Source organism: Vitis vinifera, chromosome 5 (genome assembly GCF_030704535.1).
Source record: "Vitis vinifera cultivar Pinot Noir 40024 chromosome 5, ASM3070453v1".
NCBI classification, from domain to species: Eukaryota; Viridiplantae; Streptophyta; class Magnoliopsida; order Vitales; family Vitaceae; genus Vitis; species Vitis vinifera.
Window position 1 is genome coordinate 16652556 of NC_081809.1, and position 17475 is coordinate 16670030.

Sequence of the window (17475 nt, forward strand, 5' to 3'; positions counted from 1 at the left end):
GATTCAAGGAATGATGAAACAATAGACCTTACTTGTTGATTAGTTTGAATGAATTGAAATTCTAAATTTGAGAATATTGAGCTTGTTAAGTCCCTCTACCTCTTTGATTTAAAGCTTAGCCTTTGAAACCACCTTGGAAGTTATTAGGATTACTCCCAAGATAAGTTGGAATGGTTTCTCCAACTAGGATTGTAGCATTAGAGAATGGTGGATTTGTTTATTACTTAAATATCCTCCCATTCATACCAACATTCATATAACATTTACTTGTTCATTAAAGATTTGTTCAATAGAAGAAATAATGGGACACTCATTTGTTATATGCTCCATTGAAACACTGATTGCACACGCTTAACTCTTCTTTGGTGCATTTCATGGCATAAGGTCATAACAACCTTTAGATACAACTACAACATACTCTAGAAATTGAATTACCTCCTTTGGACTCTTGCTAAAGAAGTCTCCATTGCATATTGTTTTGACCAATTGTTTCATTTGAGATAACATACCCCATATAAATACAATACTAATATCTATTCGTAAAAACCATGTTGTGGGCATGCATCAATGGTCTCCTTAAACTTGTCCTAAAAGATAATAAAATTTCTTTTTCTTTAGCCATGAAATATGATATTTCTCCTTTTAGAGTACTAGTTTTATGGGTAAAAAAGAACTTGTGGGCAAATGTGTCTTGCAATTTTGTCTAATTTTGAAATACTCCTTTAGCTTAAGGTATTAAACCAAGTCTTTGCTTGAATCTTGCAATGTCAAGGGAAAAAGTTTCATCCTCATGAGATCAATCTGAACATTTGTGTCTTGAAATGTTCAACAAATCTCCTCAATTTCCTTCAAATTTGAATATGGATTTTGTCACACCTCGAATTTTTTAAAAACAAAAATAAAAGAAAAAAAATGACACAATCTAAACTCAAAATACTCATGATCTCAAAATTCAGAGTGTGAAAATGGAAATAGTAAATAATATTTCATGACAATTATTCTGTTTTTTTTTTTTAAAAAAAATCATTTGACCAAGAAACTTTCATAAGTTATCAAAAAGGAAAATAAACTTAAATACAAAAATATGGAAAATTTATTATATAAAAAATAGAGGCTCTAAATTTAATCCTAAAAAAAATAGTGCATCCAAAATCAAAATATTTATAGTAAGGTTGCTGCAACTTGCTCTTGTAGATTTAAAGATTCATAACAATTTGATCCCACATTGGGCCAAGTTAGGACATGTCTTGCTTGGAAGATGACAAAATTTACAAAAATTTTAATGTTAAAAATCACTCTAACCTATTGGAAATTTTATATAAAGTTTTCTTACTATAAACAGTCCAACTTGACAGCAACATTGCTAGAAAAAATTGAGGTACTAAAATAGTAAATATACTTATTTTAAACAAGGCCTTGTACCTAGGTGTCCTTTGATATATCTAATTTCATATTCTCAAATTTTAAGTTTATTTATATAAGCACACACTCTATTTTTTTTTTTTTTACAATAGTGAGTCATAATATGCAATACAGGAAGGCTACAACTCCTTAAGTTTATCTATATTATCACATACTAATTCTTACCAAACTACATTAAAATAGTCTTCAAGCTCTTTCACACATGCATTAAAAAACGAAGCTTTCTCAAGCACTCAATTAAACATCTTGAAGTTCCCCACGAGGAGCCTCAACAGTTGAATCTGAAAAATGATAAATAGGGTGAGCTAACAAAGCTCAATACAGAATGGTTCTATTTTGGATTTTAAGCATAAGGATATTTATAAAATGACATTTGGCTAATCATATTCAACGATAAAATGTATTATTATAGCATAATATCAATTAAACCAATACACAAGGTAAAATAAAGTACCCAACATTTACCGATTTTATCATATATAGTGTTACAAACCACCAAAAAGATCATGGATAAGTATCACATGTATTTAAGGACTCTCACCCAGGGACATACGTCTATGCCCCCTATTACATCCCAACAGGATCTTCTCTTCTTTTTGGGGCTCTCACTCGAGGACCATTGCCCCTCATAACATCAAATTACCATTTTCCATTATAATAACCAAATTTTTTTCATGCTTGTGGACCCTGCATTTCGGTTCATGCGTTTCCCACTCGATGGCGAAACTCACTTTTTATTTTGAAAAATTGATTTTATTTGATTAAGAAAACTGACTTGGAGTCGCCACTTATTTTTGTTTTATTTTTAAAGGGTAAACAAAATAAAAAAGAAAAACCTTAAGTGTGACTCCTTACTTTGGAAAAGGTGGTCTATGAAAAACTGGATCGGGTTCGAGGGTCAGGTTACTTATTAGGAAGGTACAGTAAAAATCGTAACACCCCTCTAAGTCCCTAAAGTGGGTCTCTATTAATAAAATGAAACAATCATGACAATTGATTAATCGAGCATGGATACCAGATAAATATTACTCAAAATAAAATAATTGAATGAATAGAAGAGGCAAAGAATGTACTTGAGTGATGAACCGATTTACTTCAATGAAAGCGAATGTTAGCAATTAAACACAGAATAATCACATGCATGTCATAGAGTGGAATAAACCAATCGCGTGTGACAAACAAATCGATAAATAAATCAATCAATCATAAAATCATGTATGTGGGCCCCCCACTAAAGCCCGATCGATCTTGCATGAATTAATATCACAAATTCCATTATTCTGAAATTATGAAAATAACATTCACACTTATATAAAATTAAGAGAAAAAAAGAAGATTATTTGAAACCCGAAGGGAATTAAAACTGTTAGAGAGAAAATTGGATTTTCGAAATTTATTTGAAGATTGGAGTCTCGAAGATTGTTTGATAATTGGAGTCTCGAAAATTATTTGGAAATTGAAGTTTTGGGAATTGAATTTAGGAATGAGAATTTTGGAAGTTAAATTTTGAAAACTGGAATCCTGAAGAATTATTTAAAGATTGAGTTTAAAAAATAAACGAATAAATAAAATGATAATGGTTAAATAAATCGATATGAGAATTAAAAATTTCGGAAATCGGAATTTAAATTTAGAAATCAGGATTTTGAGGAATTGTTTGAAGATTGAATTTTAAAAATAAATAAATAAATAAGATAATGAGGATTCAAATATATTGAAATGAGGATTAAAATTTCGGAAATTGGAATTTAAATTTAGAAATCGGAATTTTGAGAGATTATTAAAGGTTGAATTTTAAAAATAAACGAATAAATAAATAAATAAAATAATGACGATTAAATAAATTGATGTAAGAATTAAAATTTCAGACATTGGAATTTAATTTAGAAAACAGAATTTTGAGAGATTATTAAAGGTTGAATTTTAAAAATGAACAAATAAATAAGTAAATAAGATAATGACGATTAAATAAATTGATGTAAGAATTAAAATTTCGAAAATTGGAATTTAATTTAGAAAACGGAATTAATGTTTTTAGGAAGATAAGTCATGCAAATTGAAAACAAATGGGCTAACTTGAGGTGGGTATGGCTTTGGAATGGGCATGGGCCAACTTAAGGTGGATGAACAAATCAATTGAAGTGGGCATGGGCTTGGAATGGGCATGGGCCAACTTAAGATGGGTGAACAAATCAATTGAAGGGGGCATGGGCCAACTTAAGGTGGGTGAACAAAACATGAGGCCTTCCATCAACACGTATGGGCCTGGGCTTCAACTCAAGCCCATATCCATTAGCATAATGACCCCAAACCTAAACGGGCCCAAGGGCCTCATAGCACACAACTTGCTTTATAATAGTCAACTCAAACCACACCCAATTGCACCTAGGCCCAATGGCTCAAAACCAATATGCAAGACCCACAAACAATAAAAAAACGTCCACTGTAGAAATTAAAATGAACAAACTTACCAAACCTTTCCCTCTAGGATAAAGGATAAGGAAGTGGGGTGGTGTGGATGGAGGTTGCCACGGTGGTGAGGGAAAATGGGTATGAGACTAGTGGAGCGGGTGATGGAGGTTAGGAAAATGAGAAAGGTGATAAGTAAGAGAAAAGAGTATCAATAATATGATGAGGGAATGGGTTAGTGGGTGTTGATATGGGTATGATGGTATGGTTCCCGGAAAGCATGAAGAATGGAGGTGCGGAATGAGAGATAGGTTAATGAAAGAATGGGTAAGGTGGGCATGAGAGGGTGATGATATGCATGATTCCATGCATGGTTTCATGCATGTGGATAGGAAGTGGGCATGAAGAACGTGGTGTAGAGAGAGAAAGGTGGTAAGAAAGAATGGGTAAGGTGGGCATAGAAGGGTGGTGGCATGCATGGTTCCCATGCAAGTGGATGGGAGAATGTAGAGAGGGAAAAGGTGATGACAGGTATGGTAGCTAGGTGACATGGGCATGCATGGAGATGGGTATGAAGGTGGTCATGCATGTTGAGACCATGCATGTGGACTAGGGAATGGGTATGAAGGTGGTCATGCATGGCCGTGCATGGCCATGCAAAGGTGAGAAGAATGCACTTGAAGGGCACTTGAAAGAGAATAGGTGAGTGGTGTGGTGTAGAGAGAGAAAGTGTGATGGATGAGAGATGAAATGGGTTAATGGGTATGAAGAAAGTTTAGAGTGAGAAATGAGCTTAGTAGGATGGTTTGATGGGTATAGGGGATGACAATGGGTATGAAGAGGCATGATGAGGTATGGAAGTTATTAGAATGAGCAGAATGATGAATCAAGCTCCTGGCAATGAATATGATAGATGGTGGGGATGGTGAGGGTGAATGCAAGCAAACTCAAAGTCCCAACAAAAACAAGCAAAAATTCCCAGCAAATGCATTCAAACACCGAGATAAGAACTCATTAATATCCAGATAACACAAACAAAAAGGAAAGCCTTAACGTGAGAAAAACCAACCTGTAGAAAAGAATCCGTGAGTTCCCTTCTTGCCCGTGATCAGCCTCCCGGTCTTCCTCCTCCTCCTCCTCCTTTTCTTCCTTTTTCCTATCTTCCCTCGCAAGCCATCAGCTACTCCACTATTCACCGCTCAGCAACCTCAGAAGCTCCAACCACCACCATGGCGAGGGTCACCTGCCTCGTCACGTGCTCCATGCGGCTGCTCCTCCAAGAAGCCCGGTCCCCCCTTCAAATGTCATCCTCCAAGCGCTTCCCAAGTGGCAGGAAGTCTAAATATAAATGCACATATATATAAAAAAAACAAAGCCAAAGAGGGGTCTACAATGCTCTTTACCTTTATTTATTTCATGAAATTATTTCCTCATTATCAACCCAAAATTAAGTTCTTTAGTACTTTAGGATGCAATCCATAATGGAGTTCACAACACAATCAATAGATTTCATGAATATTTAATAACAATCCATAACAATAATCGTTTCACATTTTCCTCATATAAGTCACTTTATGTATTCTAAGTTAACAAAATATTTTAGACAATCCTTAAGTAAGAACATCTCATATAAATCAAACTCAACAAGCATCCAAATCATATATTTGTCATTTCATCAAATACCCATCACAACTTGAAATTTCAACTAACATATCTATCTATTAGTAGTATAATTGAAAAGCATAAAAAAAAAAAAAATTGATGGAAAGAATGCCATTTATTTCATAAATTAACCACTTCGGCTCACTCCATGAAGCCTACCCAATTTACTTTTTTTTTTTTTTTACATTTAAAGCTTAAGTCCAAGATAGAACTTTCCCTACCTAGCATCAAGGAAAGTGACCAAACCATAGTAGAAAAGAGCTGGGCTTTCAAACTTAGTGGTAAAAGGTTACTTAAAGGCTAAGAAAGTGGGTTTTTTTTAAGCCATATATGGATTTAGTAGCCGCTGGTGATATAACAACATGCTTGGCAGCATTTGATGGATTATTTTCAGCCACATATACAAGAATGATGTAGATACTTGCTTACATAAAGCACCTCCTTTAGTGGCAGTAACTTATATAACTGTTATTAGTTAATTAGTTGAGATAACAAATAATGTATTTTTCTCATGGAAAAAATGGGAGCAATATATGGTTCACACGACTCTTTGTCACTACCTCATAATGATGTAACTACTCTCTTCCTAGTAACTTAAGCAATTAATCTAAAATAAAAGTGGTCATTTTTAGCCATGAGAGTGCATGAAAAATTTAGTGGAAATGTGCAATCTAATTAAACCAATAAATAAAATGATCCTTAATTACTAGTAGTTGATACTATTGATATTTTTCTTCTTTTTCTTTTAAGGTGGAAATTAAGTAAGTTTATATTTGATTCCCTAATAAAATAATTCAAGTTATAACATATTTTCACTTTGTTGTCCTATAAAGATAGGCAAAAGCATAACCAATTGAGAAAGAATTGAGATGTGTTCAATAAATGGCATGAAAAATGAAGGTGAAACCATTCTAAGAAGGTTGAGATTGTTGGTAGGGTGCATGCATCTATCCCTAAGCATTTGTAAGTCTATCACAACAAAATAAAATATATATATAAAAAAAATTCATTATCTATAGATCTAAAGATTTAGTAGTTATACTTGTGATTTGGACATTCCCAAATCAAAATCCATCCAATGATGTTGAAACCTAAAGAGTACGGAGATTTTGTACACCTAAGATCTTTTGTCCGATGACTTGAACCGTAATCTTGGCACTTCAAAGTATAGGCTTTAGAAGTAAGGAATCCTAGGCTCTTCTCTCTCTCTTCGAAAATGGAACACGACTCTTATACCAAAAAGAAGTATAGTTAAACCCTAACCCCTAGGCTCTCTCTCTCTGTTTGGAAGTGGAACATGACTCTTATACCAAAAAGTGATAGTTAAACCCTAACCCTTAGGCTCTCTCTCTCTCTCTCGCTCTTTTGTGCCCACTGAGGTTTGGGTCACTTAATCTAGTTTAAAACAAGTCCTACTTAATCTAGTTGTTCCATTTGAGGAGACATGCCCTCACAAAAATATAAGATTAACATCTAGTTGTCAAAGTCATGATAAAGGCAGGTTCTCACTACCTCCATGTATCTCTCCCAATAAGCAAAAAACTTTTCATCTTCCAAAGCTTTGAAATTTGAGATTGTTTTATTCAATGCACTAGTTTTGTGAGATGGGAAAACTTCATGCACAAGACCACTAGAGACACATTCGATGCTTAGAAGGTTGTGCAAATCTCTTCCACATCTTTTATATGGGTGAACAGGTTCTCATTTTCATTTTCTCTGAAGATGAGAAGCAACAAAACCAATTATGGTTTGATGGTGACATGGTTCTAATTTTAAGGCATTCTAAAAAAAAATGTATTGACCCTTGGAGAATTTTGATGTTATCTCATGTTCTTGCAACCTTGATGAGACATTTGTGACCTGTTGTGTTTAGTACTATTCTAGTCCTCTGTAGCCTCCATATTTGGCTAAGATTGTTGGTTTTGTTCTCTAAAGTTTACTTGAAAAATCTCTTTCATAAACAAGAATAAAATATAAGAAAAATTAATATAAAAAAATGTAACTAAGAAAATTATTTAAAAATAGTAATAAAAAAAAAAATAAAGCTCTAAATTTGTAAAGAGAAAACAAAATCCAAAAAAAAAAAAAAACTAAAAAACTAAAAATAAAGAAATAAAGAATCTTTAATATCATCTTCTCTCTCTCAAAAATCTAAGAAATCCTTATAAAAAAAAACATAAAAAGTTGAGTTTTATGGTTTTGGGGAAAACCTTAACACATGACATGTTCATATTGTTATGATAAAGTCATGAAAAGTATGACATGATGTAACAATAAACGAAATTCATTAGTATTTATATTATGATTTTTATTGTCCTTTCACTATCCTATATTTATTTATTATTTATATCGAGCATTCAAGTCTGCACTACTTGGATTGTACATTACTTTAATGAATTAAGAATTGCACGAAAGATCCAAAGTCATGGGTTTCTTGCAAGTTGATGAATAGTTCACAACATATTCATAAACTTAGGCAAACATTCTCAAGTTATAGTATATTACCTTTTAATTGGAGAAATGATTTGTCTTGATCATCAAAATGAGGTTCCCATGGTGAGTGTACTAGTGTGTGTGGTTACTTATTGAATAAGACCTATGGTAAGTAATGACATTGGCTTTTGAGTAGTCATGATATCACCAAGTTACTATATTGTATGGGCTTTCAACCTTGATAGGATATTGAACTTCATAAATTTAGGCTCTTCCTAAGCTCACATGCGGCACTTAGATAATTTCAAGACACTTGACGTTGCTAAGTTAGCTTTATCCACTCACTTAGCTAGCTAGGCTAAGTATGCACACGACTTGGAAGCTTAGAAGGCATAGTAGATAATACTTAAAGGAAATGAATTTTTATTGCTCAAAATAATGCTTTACAATGCTTTGGAAGCTTACTTGCTTGGTTATGATGTGATTTGAGTGGTGTCTTTGCCAAATGAGGCTCTCACGTATTTATAGGCACAAGTAGAACTCTTTGAAACTCATAAAGATTCCCTATTATCCTAGATTTCTCTATATTAAAACTATTTAGAAGTATTTACAAGAGACCTCTGGTACTTTCTAGATAGTCCCGTACGCTTCCCTTATCTTCCACCTTAGTGTAGAGATGTGTGGACATCCGGTCCTAGGTTGTTCCAGAACCTTCCACATTCTTTCATTATTGTATATGATTCCAAGGTTTTAGAAGCTTCCTTCTCACCTATATAAGCTCAAGGGGGAGGGGATCATTTGAGTAAGTCATGACACTCTCCTTCACCCATGTCGTCGATGTCTTTGTCATTGCCTTTGTTCAAAATCTATTAATTTGTTTCTAAAACTTTCCCAAGATATCCACGTATTCCCAATTTACTTGCTCATCAGGTAGTCATTTCCATCAAACTAGATACTTTATCACGGAAAGGACCCCTTATCTCCTAGTGACCCATTTAGCCAAGATATTCTCGACCTCTTTTTCCCGTGAGGCCCCAAAATGGATGCAAGGGTTTGTGCCTTCGATGAATGGGGAGTCGCTTCCTCTTACCTATTGAATTCACATTTTTCTTGGTGACCTTGTCCATGTATGGGCGAGTTACCTTAGCTCACTCTCTATTTTCCTCATTTACTTACATTGTTGATAGTAAAAAGGTCTTAGGCGTACTAGGCATTGGGTTGACTTGAAGGGCATTTAGTAGCTGTATTGAGCCCACATGTGTCTCAACCTCTTATTCTCTCTCCTCAATCATGGCATTGAGCACCTTCCTCTTTGGGCAATCTCGTGCTCAATGTGGACTGTCACATAAGAAGCACTTGGTGTTTGGCTCAAACTCTTTCTTTTCTATTTTACCCTTTCCTTCCTTAGGCGTCTTACCTAATATCATTCTAGAAGCACTATGCTCCCCAAAACTTAGCCTCTCCTACCCTTGGCGTGGCTATCCTCGTCTTGACTCATGTTGGAGAAGTCTCTCCTGTTATAATCCATAAAAAAACTCGGCTACTGCCATGGCAATGGCCAAGTCTTGAACATCTTGGCGCCTTAGTTCTTACTCGGCCCATCCTTACAGGTTACCCATGAAGTTGAACAATAACTCTTCCTCCGTTATATTTGGAATCTCAAGCATAAGTAAATAAAACTCCTTGACATAATCACGGTGCCTTTGAGATGCTTCATGTTCTTCCCAACCAAGTAAGTCATGCATGTCCTCAAGATAGAAATGCCTCTTGATTTCCTTATTAAAGGCATCCTGTGTAATTATAGTGCACGTGTCCTTTTCTATATCAGCAAACCTCTAATGTCACCATAAAGTTGCATTATCTATGAGGTATAGGGTCGGAGTGTGCACCTTAGTGGCTTCATCTATTAGTGTGATAACCTTGAAGTAGCGTTCCATGTGCCATATTATGAGTCTCACCTATTTATAAGCACCTATTTATAAGCACCAATGGAACTCTTTGGAACCCACAAAGGTTCCTCACTATCCTAGAATTCTTTAGAATTCTCTATATAAAGACTATTTACAAGTATTTACAAGAGACCTCTAGAACTTTTTAGATAGTTTCATACTTTTCCTTTGTTTTTTACCTTAGTATAGAAATGTGTGGGCATTCCTGTGTCGTTCTAAAACCTTCCACACTCTCCACTAGTGTAGATGAATTCAAGGTTATAGAAACTTCCCGTTCACCTATATAAGCTCAAAAGAGGGTCATTTGAAAAGGTTGTGACGTTATGCTAAAGTTTTCAATGGTAATATATTCCCTATGAATTGGGTTATTATTGTTGGAGGTTAGATGTAATATGTATTCTCAATAGAGTCACCATGATATCTCATAGAGATTGTGACAATGTCACTCTAGGTGATACAAAGAATATGTGTTCAAGAAAACTATGGTAGTAGTTGTTCCTTATCTAAAACTTAACATATGCTCTTTGTGAGATAGGGTACGTCAATTGATTAAACGATAAGAGGATCTGAGACTCAATAATTGTAGAGGTAAGCTTGAGAGTTTGATAACATTCACCTTGTTAGATTATGAACACTAATTCATAAAGAGCATGCATATAGTGGATAATAGGTCACAAATCGAAGCACTTGTGTTTCATTGTAATTATGTAGGATATTAAAGTGCAATTGACTCTTTGTTCAGTCAATTTCAAAATTGGATTTTGAGGTAGCCAAAATTTACTTATGGGTCCCAATGGTCCCCGCTCGAGCTCATATTCCTTGATGGTACATTTATTGAGAGGTATTTAGGTTATTTATTCACATGTATGCATAAAATCATTTTAGTAAATACATAAAGTTGCATATATAAGAGCTTGCGAATGATCTCTCTATACTAGGCTAATTGATTAATTAAAGCCCAATAAGGCCAATTAATCATTTAGGATCAAGTGGGCTAGATTAAGTGACCAAAGCCCAAGATAGGCTCAACTCACTTAAGTCCACTAGGAAGCCTATATAAACCCTTTAGGAGTTTAAGGCTTCACTATTGATAGTCTTGTCTCCCTATTCACTCCAGAGAAGAGAGCCCTATCTACCACCCCTCTATGAGACTTCCACCAATTTAAATGCTTGGATTCAAGGAGAAAGAGTCATCAAGGTGGAAGATCTCTAGGTTTATGAGATCTACAACGTGTACAATGCATCTTCATCGACAGGATGATATGGGACTATGCAAATCTAAGGTAAAGCACTTTAAACCTCTAAATCTAAGGTTTTTATTAATGTATGTTTCAACTAGTTAGATCTAAAGAGCTAGAGGAATAGGTTGCATGCAACATAAGCAATCCAAGGAATGGAGATATCCAAATATTCCCAACACCTATCGTTCATTTATTTCTCAAACAATTACCTAAAAATGACTAAAATAATAAAATCTCAATTTTCAATTGTGTGAGATCCACTTAAGGTTGGTGGAGTGCTAAAGATGTAATGTTTGATTTCGAATTTAGGGTCATTTTAAATTAGATTTCAAAATCATAAGTTGAATTTAAAAATCACCATTTTTGAATTTGAAATGCTCTTCAATTCTACTTAGTTATTTTCAAATGACCATAATTTCTTCGTTTCAGCTTCAATTTGTGCATCGTTTGAAGCATTAGAATCTTAACTTCCCAAGCTTCAAAAAACATATATAATTTGCTCAAAATTAACCTTGGAATGTCATTCAAAGTTCATCTCAAATTGAAAGTAGTTGTACCTTCTAGATCTTGAATTCTAATTTCCACATTGAACTTAAGTTAAGGCTTCCAACGTTCTTTCTCACGTTTGCTTACCCTCCATCTTTCTCCATAACCTTCATTTATTATCTCTCATGCTAAGCATTTCTCCATTTTCATTTTCCAAAACTCTCATCATGCTTCACAACTATTGAAGTTCCTTTTATGCATATTTAGCCCCTTCACTACCATGTTGGAAGCAACTATTGCGGCTTTTATCCTTTTCATGTCTTAAACCTAGAATTTAGCTCAAGATATATGTTAGACCAATCCAACAATTCAAGTTAAATTAGATGAGTTAGGTCTTTATATTGAATAATTCATTCTCTATATGTGTCATTAAAGTACAATTTGTGGTTTTAATCACATCCTTTGTCATAAAACTAAAATTTTCTCTTTTCAATGTACTTGTTTTGTCTAAAGAGTAGGAAAACAACTTATAAATAATTCTATTTACAAATACTTCTCGGCCTTAATGTGTCAAACAATATCTTAGCTCTATCCTTCAAAGTTTGAGGAAATAACTTCATTCTCATAATATCAATTAACACATTAGCATAATGAAAATCAAAACAAATTTCCTCCACATTTGTAACATCAACATACAGATTTTCTCCTTCACTATCTCCATAGATTAGCAAAAGTAGTACCAACTATTTCTAGATAATAATATGCTTCGTAGGTATAACAAATTAAGCAAGGACAGGCCATCCTTGAAGGGTTCAAATAATCTCTCATAGACCAGTGCATATGGACTGGTGGTTGAAGATCAGCATTTTGTCTATTTTGATCAAGAACTTATCTTTCCATTTTTTTTCATCTTAAACATTTGCTAAATCAAACACTCTTTTAAGTCTTCCATCTAAATTTATTCTCCAACAAAATTACATAAACCAAAAACAAACCTAGAACAAAACAAAATAAAAACACTATATCTATGAGATAATCGTTCAATTAGTCAAGAACAAATTAAAGACAACATGGATCAATTTAGAATTCAACATATCTCTAAATAAAACTAATTCAACTCCTTGAAAATGCAATGCTAATTTTGATTTCATGTTTGATTATTTGTAAGAAGTTATCAGTTACAGTTGAATTTAAATTCAAATATGATCTCTTGACTTCAAATTCAAATACCACATTCTCTTTGTTTCCAAAACCAAAATGATAAATTAAGGGAAAAAACAAACAGCTAAGTATAATAATTCAATCATTTTCTTAAGGAGTTAATGATTGCCCTAAAGATGTTAACTAAGTTGCTCAGAAAACAAATCAGATTCCAATTGATCTAAAGGTGTTAACTAAGTTGCTCATTAAGTCTCAGATAAAGTTGATGGTATTGGATTAAGTGTAGAAATGTAAACAAAAAGGGTAACCAATGGATAAAATCATAGATAGAAACTATCCAAGATTTGTACATCTTTGATCCAATGTCAACCTTGAATAGGATCTCTTTTTTATCCTAGAGATCATTGCACTCTTTCAAATGCAAAATCTCAAATCAATTTTAGTACATATTCATCTCAAGATACACACCCGCACAGATTTGATCATATTAGTCACCAATGAATCAAACAATTAAGATAAGCATTTAATGAGTCCAATGAGCATCAAATATCCCTTAGCTTAAAGTACTTACAAAGAATTTCATCCTCCAAGGCTGAATTTACAAATCTAATAATAGAGACAAATTATACCATATAGAGAGATGCATTCTCCAACTAAGATCTTCACCTTGGTATACTCTTTTTGTTTGGGATTGATTTCATTGGTGGATATTCCATCTTTGTTCTAAAGTGGTGGTAACCAATCAATTTCCATTGCATTCCATATTTGTTCACCATATATTAGAAAGAACTTATGTGGACTTTCCAATAGGGTTGGTTATTACCATAAAAAATCCCTTAAATTTGAAAGAAATATATACAATTTTACCTAAATTTGATGCTACTCCCTACAATCTTATATCTTCTTTATCTCTGTTATTAACACCTACTCATGCCTTTTAGTGAAATATGATGGTTTAAATCCTCAACCTTTGCATTTCATCCTTTACTTTCAAGATTCTTTGAACCAAACCTTGAGTTTTGGAACAATGGAAAACTAATTGTTTTCTGTAGATTTTTGTAACTTTTTTTCTTGTATACATAAAATGAATTTTAAAACATCTTTATTCCAAAATCACAAGTTTGTAATCATATAAGACCAAGAAAACGTATTTTAGAAAAATATAAATTTTTAAATAATTTAAAAAATTGACAAAAAAATTGGAGGAATTTTTAAATAATTTAAAATAAAATAAAAAAAAAAAACAAAAAAAAAAAAAAACAAAACAAAACAAATTGGACAAAAATATCTAAGGAGCTTGAGCACCTTGTAAGTTGGTTGTTGACTGCCTAAGGACATCGGATTCTTGATAAATGTACTGCTATCAGAGAAAATAATTTTTAAAATGCCCGTAGATTGGAAAATAATTCCAATTCTACGACACTTTTGAACACGTAGGATGAGAAGTGGAAACCCATTTCCCCCATTCCCATTTCCCCTCTACTCCGTTTTTCTTCTCTGCATCAAAACTCATTTTGTTCTCTGCCCGAAAACCCATTATCCTGCACGTTGATCATGGGGTGGAGATCCTTGTCTCAACACCAATAGGAAGGAAGTGAAGTGCAGATCTAAGAGACCATTGCACCCGGTGTTTTCTGTAAGTTTTGTGGTTATATTTGGTGGTGTGGTTGTGTTTGGTCACCAAGAAAGTGTGGAAAAGTTGGAAAAAAAAAATAAAGTTTTCGTTTTTTTTACAATGAAACCGAGTAAACTAAAAATTATGGAGAAAGTTTAAAATTTTTTTTTGTTGTTTGGCTTGTTGTAATTCTATTTGGTTGCCAAAAAAGTGTGGGAAAGTTGAAAAAAAATAAATTTCCCGATATTTCCTACCAGTCCAGCCCGCACACAGGATACAAAATCTATCCAAATTTTTTATATATAAAAAAACATAAGATGCTATTTGGTAATCTGATCATGATTTGCGGGGAAATGTTGTGTTTTTCAGCCTGGCTCAAAAATCGTGGATTTAGGGTTCGTGAAATTTAAATCCAATGGCACAAAAGCAAAGAGACCTCTAGAACAGATCCAGAAAGCATAGGGAGCAAAAAAAAAAAAAAAACGCATTTTTTTTTGTGGTGGATTAAATCTTCAGTCTTCCCGTATGTTTATTTTGAAAAATATTTTAATTTGTCATCTTTTGTTACTGGGCTTTGTGAAGGTAATGCATCTCTTGGGAGAACGACATATGTTCATTGCAAGGGTGGTCGGGGCCGCAACACAACCATTGTTCTCTATTACCTGGTATGCATCCTAGCTGTGATCCTTATTCGAAAGTTGATTATTACCTTATACAGATACCGCCTTCATCTGAGATTTTCTCCACATTCTTAACAGGTGGAACACAAACAGATGACACCTGATGCTACATACAACTATGTGAAATCCATCAGGCCAAGGGTGGTCCTAGCCTCGGCTCAGTGGAAGGTGCCTTCTGGTTTTCAACCTCAAGAAGTTCTTTTGCTTCTAATCATGTTATTTTCCCATTTATATATCTTTTTCCTTTGTGATTTTGAGAACATGTCGGTGCTAAGTGTGGTATACACAATCCTGCAAATAATATCATCCATTTACAATCTATGCCTGGAACAGTTTCTTCTTCTTCTTCTTCTTGGCAACTGAGTTTATTGCCAGATTCCTTTGATGTTTTCTAACTAGGATCACTCTCATTCTTGTGCTAAGGGTGGTCTTAGCCTCGGCTCAATGGAAGGTGCCTTCTGGTTTTCAAACTCAAGAAGTTCTTTTGCTTCTAATCATGTTCTATTCCCATTCATATATCTTTTTCCTTTGTGATTTTGAGAATCTATCGATGCTAAGTATGGTATACACAATCCTGCAAATTATATCATCCATTTACAATCTATGCCTGGTACAGTTTCTTCTTCTTTTTCTTCTTCTTCGTCTTCTTCTTCTTGGCAACTGATGGTTTATTGCCAGATTCCTTTGATGTTTTCTAACCGGGATCACTCTCATTCTTGTGCTACCTTGAATTGCAATTCGATCCGATGCAATCCCAACTGGGGTGACTTTTTCTTTCCGAGCTCACTTCTGGTTGATTACAAAATGCAGGCTGTTCAAGACTATTATCTGCAGAAAGTGAAGAAAACTAAAAGTTCTGGCTGCATTAACAACAGAGTCAGAAAGTCTCCATTCTTCCCATCAAAACAATATGTTGTAGCCTTTGATGATGACTCCATTGACATAGTAACAGAGTCAGATCTTGATGGATATGAGTCATATGGCACAAGCTGTGACTCTATAATCATGGTAACACAATCAGAGCTTGATGGATACGACTCAAGCTGTAACTCCAGTATAGTGACCCGAATCTTGCTTCCATGTTTCTGAGTGAAGCTGTTGCTTCCAGGAACTAACACCCATGGCCTTGGTACAATGCAGTGCAAGAGACGGCAAGGAAGAAGCTCGGAAGCTCGGTGGCTGAAATCAAGGTTTTTTAAGAGGTGGATGCCTATTGAGAGTGTTCTTCATTTGAATAAACATCAATGGATGTTGAAAGTGCCTTTAGAGCAAATAATGATGTTTCATGGGAAGAGTCTAATAAGTAGTTCTGGCATTTCAAGAGAATGCTAGGCTTATACATATTGTATTATGAATGAAAATGTTATTTTCATGGAAGAGTTTCAAGATCTCAATGACTACTTCCTTCCATTTTCAAAGAGATAGCTAAGGATACTAACCAGGGATGATATAGAAACTGGGATAAAATCTCATGTAGTTGGAGTGAGATTTTCGTTGGGGGTTTTGCATGGATTTTCTCATAAATCAAACGAGGATGAATTTTCCCGGAAATCGAATGGGGGATGGATTTTCTTGGGAATCAAATGGGGGTTGCAAAAAAAATAAAAAATAATAACATGATTAGATTAGTACCTTCGAGAATTGAAATTCAAATTCACAAGAACTTACGGTTAGAAATCAAGGACTTACGGTTTGTTCTACTAACACATTGCTGAATGGGCTTTTCATTCAAGCAAAAACAAATGTGTTGGTTGTTTTGGATCAGCTACTGATTTTATAGTTTGAATTTGAATAACAGGTAGGTGGATACAGGACAAATAGAAGGGAAGAAGTATGTTAACTTTTTTATGCATACATCATTAAACATATGTAAATTTGATAGTTTGTTTTGTTGACAATCTCTCTTGAACCCGTAACATCGAAGTCACTTTAGAGTCTTTGGGGAGTGTTTCATTGTTGATCTTGCAGTTTGGAGCTGCATTATTACTATTCTACCAGAGTTTCATTGTTGATCTTACTGTTTCCAGGATATGCATATTCTTAACAACTATTTTGTTTTGCAGGTTCAACGCCAACAAGGACAACCTTAAAAAAAGCAAAGGCTGTAAAGATACAAGATTTGATTTTGTTTATTGCCATTACAGACCCATGTAATCTTCATCAATGGCGTCTGGTTTAGTCACCCAGATGGATTCCAGTGATTCGGGAAATTCCTCCAGCCCGGAACCTGCTACATGAGATGTTAGTTGTACATTAATCTGATCAAAACGAAGGGACTTGACACTACATCAAGGATTTCTTTTAGTTAGGCTTTGGTAAGCTTGATCCTTGTGAATTGAGATGGATTGCTTGGCTTACCACAAGGTTATTGAACTCTTCAGCAATGATATACTATCTTTTTATTTGTTAAAATTAAA

At 34.2% G+C, this 17475-nt stretch overlaps 1 protein-coding gene across 1 annotated transcript; it reads left to right on the plus strand.

The window, feature by feature from the left end:
- Positions 1 to 3940: 3940 nt before the first annotated feature.
- On the plus strand, positions 3941 to 16353 carry LOC104879372 (phosphatidylglycerophosphate phosphatase PTPMT1-like). Its single transcript, XM_059737080.1, has 4 exons — positions 3941 to 4001; positions 14961 to 15043; positions 15137 to 15226; positions 15869 to 16353. The coding sequence occupies exons 1-4, from the start codon at positions 3941 to 3943 to the stop codon at positions 16145 to 16147; spliced, it is 513 nt and encodes a 170-aa protein (XP_059593063.1). The 3' UTR covers positions 16148 to 16353.
- The last annotated feature ends 1122 nt before the right edge of the window (positions 16354 to 17475 follow it).